This window comes from Pinus tabuliformis, chromosome 2_2 (assembly GCF_031772625.1).
Source record: "Pinus tabuliformis cultivar Carrire ecotype Pingquan chromosome 2_2, CPIR1, whole genome shotgun sequence".
In the NCBI taxonomy this organism is placed as follows: Eukaryota; Viridiplantae; Streptophyta; class Pinopsida; order Pinales; family Pinaceae; genus Pinus; species Pinus tabuliformis.
The window spans coordinates 1,034,136,692-1,034,146,497 of record NC_142300.1 but is presented as its reverse complement, the minus strand read 5'-3'; the positions used below and the strand labels follow the sequence as shown (position 1 = coordinate 1,034,146,497).

General features: G+C 34.1%; 1 protein-coding gene across 1 annotated transcript; it reads right to left on the bottom strand.

The window, feature by feature from the left end:
• Nucleotides 1-1,887: 1,887 nt before the first annotated feature.
• On the bottom strand, nucleotides 1,888-2,367 carry LOC149196883 (36.4 kDa proline-rich protein-like). The gene has a single exon (XM_089408475.1). The coding sequence runs from the start codon at nucleotides 2,365-2,367 to the stop codon at nucleotides 1,888-1,890; it is 480 nt and encodes a 159-aa protein (XP_089264601.1).
• Between the last annotated feature and the right edge of the window lie 7,439 nt (nucleotides 2,368-9,806).

The following is a 9,806-nucleotide window of genomic DNA, read 5'->3' as shown; positions in this document are numbered from 1 at the left end:
TATATACAAATATTCCTATCAACAAAAAAGGGTTTTTGGTTGTTGAAATCAAAATGAATATACTGCATATATACCCAGGATAATACTATTAAAAATTAAAATAGCAACAATATTATTAATTAATAATAAACGTAAAATTTAATATTAATATTCTATTAAAAATTAAAGCTAATATGAGAAAATTATCAGTATTATGAATGAAGTTAATAATTTTAATAAAAATAAAGTTAATTTTAATATTAACTATAATATTAAAAAATTTCTTAAATTTTACTTATTAATTTTATTTATAAAAATTGTTTAATTTGTATATAAATGATGTTAATTTATATATAAATAATAAAATTTACATATATCAACTACATATATTAATAAACTACATATATTAATATGGCTGTGCTAATTTAGTTAAAGTGTACAAAAGTTAACCCTACGTTAAAATCAATGAAACTTCAATGACTCAATTCAAAATCAGTTATTAATCGTGTAAACCGTACTGACTCAATTCAAAAGCATTTATTCATCGTGTAAAAAGTTTAGTAAGATAAATTGCAGGTTTATATATAACATGTTGTCTTATCTTAAGATTAAAAAATGCGAATAAAAAAGCGACTTAACTTCTCCTCTAATTTTATATAGGTATACGTGAAGTACTTTTATATTATTTGGTGATGTTTTTAAGTTGTAACGACAGTTCAAATAGTTTTGCACTTTGTTGAAATTTCTTGAATGATCAGATAAATACAAAATGAACAAAAATATAGCGAAGGAATTAACAACTACTAGACAGGTCGAAAGGCTACAAAGAGCAGCAACGTACACCGCGAGGATGCCTGTGAATTAAACCCAGACACGATAGAGGGGGTGTGTCCGATTAGTAAATGAAAAAATATGTATACTTCGAAAGGAAATTGTAATAAATGATGTAGAATATTATTATTATTATTCTAATTACACGATGATTAAGAATTCATATTTTTTTAATGGTATGATATACATAATCATAAATTCTCATTTAAAAATTATAAGTATTCTATGCCTTTCACTTTTCATTATTATTCTCATCCTCACTCCGTAATTATATGTTAGCTATAAAAACCCCTTAATTTTAGGAAATGCAACCAAATTCAATTTAAAATTATACATCTTTTTATATTGTAAAAACGCCTGAATTTTAATGAAATGCAAGCAACTTCGATTTCATAAAAGATTGCAAGAACAGAATAAGGTAGTAGAGGTTGCAGAATATGGATTCCATAGCCGCTGTGGTAGTTTCAACGCGCAATTTTCTTAATTCAATATATTATTGAAGAAAATCCTCATTCAAAACCCGCAAGCACTCCACATGGCGTCGGAAGCGGAAATCGTTCTTCCGGAAAGCTTCTGGAACATTTCGGGAAATAAAGATAATAAACTAAACGTCAGTATTTCTGTGTATTTATGTTGATTTTATATTCAGAGGAACATGAATATGTTAATAAAATATGTGAAGTTTCACATTGCGATTAACCATGGTCTCATTAACCATGGTCTCATTAAGACAAATGAGTACATCTGATTATAGTGCAAAAGATGCGATAAAATATTATTATCAACGCTGTGCTACATTGCTCTGCTCATCTCTCATAAAACCAATGAAGGAGATCATTGGTCCTCTTTCTTTAAAGAAACAAAAATAACAAAACGCAGCACATATTCTATTTAATCCGTAAAGGTCGGCGGTTATTGTCACAACATTACATTTCACCTGCGCGCAATCCATAATGAGTGTGGACATACGATTGACACTAAACCATTAAAGGAAATATACGGCAGTGAGGGATTGACACTAAACCATTAAAGGAAATATACGGCAGTGAGGGACGACATGGCATGCAATTTGCCTCCCTAATTGAGAGGTGGGCATGTGAATCCGGGAGGAGGGGTAAGGCCACATTGAACAAAAAGATCCAGAGCCACTGGTAGGATGACATTGACGTTGAGTAGCTTGAGGCGGATAGTTGTACATAAGCACAGCGCTGCCTCCAACTCCGCAACGCCTTGTATGAGTGGGCAGCACTGGTTGACAACGGGGTCGCCAATGCCTAAGTGCACCAACCCTCCCAACAAATCCACGCACGCTCCCAGTTTCAATGCATCCAAAGGACATGATGAACTTCCTCCGCCCGATCCACCACCTGGGGGGCTACTGCCGCTGCCCGGGACGCTCGGAGGTCCGCCCGATCTCCCACCTGGAGGGCTACTGCCGCTGCCCGGGACGGTAGGAGGTGTTGCAGCAGGAGGAGAGTCACAAGAGAGCACTAGCATGGGCATGGTGGTTGCAGCACTAATCATAAATATGAAAAGCATTGCTGCAGCCTTTCCCATCTTCAACCAAATGCGATGTTGTCCCTTACCCAAAATGAAATTGAATGAGAGAGAAGGGAAAGAAAGAACCGAAAAGGCAAAATAAGGGAGTTGCATGTTTGAGGTCGCAAGATATGGATTTTATAGCAGCTCTGGTAACTGTTTCAATGCGTAATTTTCTTAATTCTATATGTTATTGTAGCAAATCCACATTGCAAAAGTTCAAGCACTCCATAGGGCGCCGGAAGCTCAATCGGAAACTGTATCTAGTCCTCCCTCCACGTTTTATAATAATCTTGCAAACTACAGATTTCCATGTGATCCTGGAACTCTTCCGTGGATGACATCTTCCACCTGAAATAAGATACGTTCACGTGAAATCGACTCGAAGACAATTAATTCAAAGTCTCACGCGATACCAAGCTTCTGGAACATTTCCGGAAATAAAGAGAAAGAAGTTCGCATATGACTAATTTGAAAAGCGCACGTTATTCACTTTTGTTTCGTTAGAACATTCTTTTTAAACAAGATCAACTCAGGGATGAGTTAATATAATTTTGCCTTATTCATATAACATTCTTACATATGTATATGTGCAAACTTTATGGCGGGGATCCTCATTATTACTAAATTTTTCTATTAACTCTGTTTTATATAGAGCATCTTATGGTAAGTGATATTAGTTTAAAAAAATGATGTTTAAGTACTCTTATTGGGCTAAAATTGGTTAAGAGCACTACATAAAATGGGTAAGGCATTGAAACACTGATCGTAGTTATGGAAAGAATAATACTGCTTATAGTTATGGAATAATCGCATACATCTATGTTCTAAGTTAGTGGAATGGACCTATCCAAATATTATGTAAAACAACACTAGAAAATTAAACATTCATTGTGGTACTTCTCTCTATGAGTGTAAACATAGCTTAGCATATGCATCCTAATTCAAATGGTGAGAGATCAAAAGTGGTTACAATGTAAGTACATGAGTTCAAACCAAATTAATGATAGCGTAACAGAGATAACCAACAATATATGTGTGTAGCTACGGAACCCAACAATATGCATGTATAGTTACGAAACTGTTGTTGCGAGAACTCCCCATATTCTTCTTTTGGAAGAGATATGGGGACCCTCCATGTAAATTTTGGTTAAATCACTTTTATTTTGTGTTTTATGGTTTCTTTTGTGAAATTTTCAATTTGTTTGGATATTTATTTTAATGATTCCATAGCGTGTGGTTTGTTGACAGCTTCCCAGTTGCTCAAATTTTGGTACGATTTCAATGCCTAAGATTTAAATTTGTATTTTATTAGATTTTTATAATTTGTAAATAAAATTAATTTTAATGTATTCAATTAAAATAATTATAATTAATTAAATTTGTTATATTTAATTAAATTAATTAATAAAAATTAATTTGTAAATATTTTTAATTATTTATGAAGTCTTTTTGATCATGATCAACGATGATGGTGAACCATGGACAATCATGGTCAAGCATGGTTAAACGTTGCATTGAGACAAAGATTGTCTCAATATGAAAATCAAACATGGTCAAACATACTCCAACGCCACATTGTGACAAGGATTGTCAAAATATGAATATCAAATATCGTCAACCATGTTTATTTTGGTGTTTATAATATTTATCTAAGGGTTTATATACCTTGGGTTTATAATATTACTCCATTGCGTTTAATACTATTCCCTTGGATTCTTAATATGTTAGGGTTCTAGTATTAGTCCATTGGGTTTATAATATCAATCCCTTCAGTTTATGGTTCCTTTGGGTTTCTAATATCAATCATGGTCAACCACGGTCAATCATAGCCAGCCATGGTCGACCATGGTCAACCATGGTTGAATGATGCATTGTGACAAATATTATCTCAATATGAAAATCAACCATGATCAACCATGGTCCAACGTCGCGTTCTGACAATGATTGTCTCGATATGAAAATCAATCATGGTCAACCATGGTCAAGAATGGTCCAACGTCGCATTGTAAGAAGGATTGTCTTAATATGTAATCAACCGTGGTCAACCATGTTTATTTTAGGGTTTATAATATTTATCTTTGGGTTTATATACCTTGGGTTTATATTTTCAATCCCTTGGGTTTATTGCTCTAAGGGTTCGTATTCCTAGGTTTTAATATTATTCCCCTAAGTTTATATCCCTTGGGATTTTAGTATTAATCCCTAGGGTTTATTATTCCCTTGGATTTATAATATCAATCATTGTCCAACATCACATTGTGATAAATATTGTCTCAATATGAGAATCACCTATGGTCAACCACATTCCAATGTCGCATTGTGGCAAAGATTCGATCGATTTGAAAATAAATCATGGATAAGTATGCTCAACCATGGTCCAATGTCACACTGTAACAATGATTTTCTCAATATGAAAATTGACCATGGTCAACCATGTTCAACCATGTTTATTTTAGTGCTTATAATATGTTCGAGGGTTTATATACCTTGTGTTTATAATATTTATCAGAGGGTTTATATACCTTGGGTTTATTTTTATCACTTCGGTTTATTATTCCATTGGGTTCATAATATCAATCCCTTGGGTTTGCTATCTAAGGGTTCATATTCATAGGGTTTATATCATTCCCTGAGGTTTATAATCCCTTGGATTTTTAGTATAAATCCCTAGGGTTTATTATTCCCTTCGGTTTATAATATCAATCATGGTCAACGATGGTCAATCACGGTCATCCATGGTCAACCATGATAAATCATGGTCAACCATGGTTAGTCATGGTCAGCCTTGGTCAATCCTAGTCAACCATGTTTTATAAAATCAAATATGGTCATCCAGGGTCAATCAGGTTCCACCATGGTCGAACATCGCATTGTGACAAAGATTATCTTGATATGAAAATAAATGATGGTTAAGCATGGTCAACCATGATCCAACGTTGCATTGTGAAAAGGATTATCTCAGCATCAAAATTAAAAATAGTCAACCATTTTTATTTTAATATTTCTAATATTTGTTTTAGGGTTTATATGCCTTGGTTTTATATTATTAGTCCCTTGTGTTTAATATTATCACGTTGGATTCATAAACCCAGGGGGTTTTATTATCAATCCCTTGGGTGTATAATATCAATCCTTTTGATTTAATTTTCCCTTGGGTTTACGTCACTTTGTGACAAAGAATTTGTTGATATGAAAAGCAATCATGGTTAAGCATGGTCAACCATGGCCAACCATGTTTACTTTAGTGTTATAATATTTATCTTATGGTTTACATACCTTGGGTTTATAATATTAGTCCCTTCAGTTTAATATTATTCCCTTGGATTCTAATCCCGACATCGAATTGTGACAAAGATTCTCTGAATATCAAAATCAATCATTGTCTTAACAATGGTTCAACATTGCGTTATGGCAGAGATTGCTTCAATATGGCAATGAGGGTCAACCATGGTTAATTCTGGTCAACCTTGGTCAACCATGTTTTATAAAATCAAACATGGTCATCCATGGTCAATCATGGTCAACCATGGTTGAATGTCACATTGTGACAAAGGTTTTCTTGATATGAAAATCAACCATGATTAAGTATAGTCAACCATGGTCCAACGTCGCATTGTCACAAATATTATCTCAATATGACAATCAACCATAGTCAGATGTCACATTGTGACAAAGATTCTTTCGATTTGAAAATAAATCATGGTTAAGCATGGTCAACCATGGTCCAACGTCACATTATCACAAGGATTGTCTCAATATGAAAATCTCAACAAAATATTTATATTTTTCTATAAATAATACTAAAAATTATTTAAAATAATTAATTAATTATTTTTATTTATCAATTATTTATTTTTTAATGTGGTATTTTTTAATAATAAATTATTATTATTATTGTTAATAATTAATATTATTAATTACTTTTTATTTATTTTTAATTGAGTATATTTATTTTAAATCACTATTATTATTATATATTGATGAAGGGCTTATATGATAGATATAAATGAATCCTTTGGCATGTACCAATAACATTTTTTTTTTAAATATTTAAATTATTAATAATAATATTTTTATTGTAATAATATTATTTTTATTAATATATATTAAACAATGGTAATATAAGTAAAGGTTTTAGCTATATAAACCACATTAATATTTTTAATGTGGTGGTGTTAGTTAAAATTATTAGTGGCATTGCATATGGTTTGTATTACTCAAAAACTCGTAATAATAAACTTGGCTTGTGCTTGTTAGTTATTGTGACATATATGTGTGTGTGTGCGCGCGCGTCCTTATGTGCTCGAGATATTTGATGACATCTCCCTCATATTATGTTGGGTCCCTATAATACTAGTGATTACCCCATTACTATTGTAGTTATACCCCTTATTTATATTGTTGTGCCCCTATTACCCTCATATTGTTATTTCTGTGCCCCATATAATCCCTCTATTGTTATTTTTGTGGCTTTATATTATTATTGTTAGGTCGGCTGGATTATATTGTGACTCCTTAGACTCCTATATATAGAAAGGAGGTTTTTTCATTTGTATCATCCAAGAATTGTTCATTTATGTAATGTAAAGGAGGTTGCCCCCTCGAAGAGGCTGAATTCTAAGGCATTGATCTTTCTTTTCTATCTTTTCTTGAGTTGGTTTCATAACATTTGGTATCAGAGCTTTGGATTCTAGGGTTTCGCTGCTCCAAACAGGTCCTCGTGGCATTTTCGCTATAACTTTTCTTATGTGACGTTTCCGAAGTCGCAAAAAAAACCCATTTGAGAAGAAATCGCGCTAAAACTTGGGTCGGAATTTCAGATCTTTTCGCGCGATATTTGTGGAGATATGATCTGAGGAAGTTGGACTTTTTGAAGACTCCTGAATTACATTCAGAATAGGTGACTGGGAAAAATCGTCATAACTTTCTCTCTGGGGATCGGATTTAAGTTTCATAAGAAGGTACAAAAAGAGGACGGACTGTAGTTGCTTGTGGGTGTTTTTCAGATCCAAAGGTCGAAACAGTGACTCGCGGCACGTCGTAAAAGTTAGCTCTACTGAACTAGTCTATAATCAAGTCACTGTGGGAGATTTCGCATAACTCTTCCTTGGAGAATCCAATTTGGGTCAGACTTGTGGCATTGGAAAGAGGACACAGAGAGCTACTACAAGTCACAAGTTCAAAACTAGATGATTGGAAAGTACAGAGATACATCAGAGGCAATATCGAGCTCCTACAAAGTGAAAAAAGGTGTGTAGATTTTTTTTTAAATTTTTGCTTAAGCTTGGTTTGAAAATTTATTTTGGAGGAATTCAAAGGGCATAGTAGAGCATTATTATCGGTAACTGATGCCCCGAGGAAAGAAAATGCAAACACCTAGTAAGGAACCTGAAAGCTCTAGCATGACTCATGAAGAAGAGGAAGAAATGCTACATGATATATCAAAATTACAAGAACAAGTGCAACAAATGTCACGCTCACAAAAGTTAATAGATGCTAAGATAAATGGCGTGGAAGCTAAGATAAATGGCGTGGAAGCTAAGATGAATGGCATGGAAGCTAAGATGGACAATTTGAAGATAGATTTGAACACAAATTTGAAGACAGGCATGGCAGATTTGAAGACAGATTTGACTAATTTTCTACAAGAAATACTTACTAATGGTGAAAAGGTAGTAAAGGAAACTCATGATGAGAACAAAAGAAATGTTAATCATGATTCCATAGATGCTAATGTTGGATCGAAGAATCACCATATTCCAAAAATCGATATGAGGAAGTTTGATGGCAAGGATCCCGCCACATGGATATTACAGATGGAGCAATTCTTCGATCTCAATAATGTGCAAAACACACAAAAGGTACGTATGGCAACTTTATATTTGGAACCAAATCAGTTTGTATGGTATCAATGGCTTTGTTCTCGTAAACAATTTATCACTTGGGCAATTTTTACGGAAGAATTGATAGCACATTATGAGGATACAAAAAGCAACACTTTTTTTAGCCAATTGATAAGTCTCAAACAAAAGGGTTCAATAATGGAGCACATTGAGGAGTTCCAAAAATTGAACATAAGGGTAAAGATATTCCAGAGGAGCATAGGATTGATGTGTTCATAGGGTCTTTAAAGGATAATATCCAACATGATGTGCGCCTTTGGGAACCTGATTCATTAGAGAAGGCATTCAGGTTAGCAAGAAAAATGGAAAGCAAAATTATGGCAACTAGGAAGCATACCATTCACAACTATAAAGACGGAAGTGTTGTTGCCCATAGTCTTCCACAACCTACAAGGTTGACACCACAACAATTGGAAGAAAAAAGAGCAAAAGGGCTTTGTTACAATTGTGATAGCAAATACACAAAAGGTCATAAGTGTGCTGAGAAGAAATTATTCTACATAGATTGTGAAGAGGAAGAAGAAAAGGAGCAAGAAAGGTCAAAAGAAGAGGATATATTCCAGGAACAAAGCCTAGATGAAGAACAAATAAATCCGACCATATCTTGTAATGCATTGGCGGGAATTACCACTCCTCAAACCATCAAGATAGAAGGACAAATCAAGAAGAAAAAGGTAATAGTGTTGATTGATTCAGGAAGCACCCACAATTTTATTCATTGTAGGGTAGCAAAAGAATTGAATTGCTTCCTATATCCAGCACCAGAGTGTCAAGTGATGATTGCAAATGGAGGAACAATAAATTGTTCTGGAAAGTGCCATAATATCAAGCTATCCATGGGAGAATATGTATTGACTAGCCCAATGCTTTCCATTCCAATGGGAGGTGCTGATGTTGTACTAGGAGTCCAATGGCTACAATCCTTGGGTACAATAGCTTTTAATTTTCAAGAACTTTTCATGAAATTTTCTGTGGAAGGAAAGGAAGTTGAATTAAGGGGTATTGCAGGGAAACCAGGAAAGATAATCAGCTCTAATGGCATGACAAAGCTTCTAAAAAAGGAGCAAAGAGGTGTAATTGCACAATTATGTTCGCTAGATGTTTCCACATTGGAATCATCTATTTCTCCAGATCTCCAAAAAGTCCTGGACAATCATTCCAAGGTATTTGAGACTCCCAAAGGTCTCCCACCTATGCGTGATCATGATCATGCTATTCATCTGATTCCAGGAAGTGTTCCTCCAAACATCAGGCCGTACAGATATCCCTATGTCCAAAAAGTGAAATTGAACGTATGGTTGCAGAAATGCTAGAGGCTGGTATAATTCAACCGAGTCAAAGTTCTTTCTCAGCTCCAGTAGTATTGGTGCACAAGAAGGATGGATCATGGCGCATGTGTCCAGATTATAGGGAGCTCAACAAGCTCACTATTAAAGATAAGTTCCCCATTCCTGTCATTGATGAATTACTGGATGAATTGCATGGATCAATTTACTTCACCAAGTTGGATCTTCGTTCGGGATATCATCAAATCAGAATGAAGATTGAAGA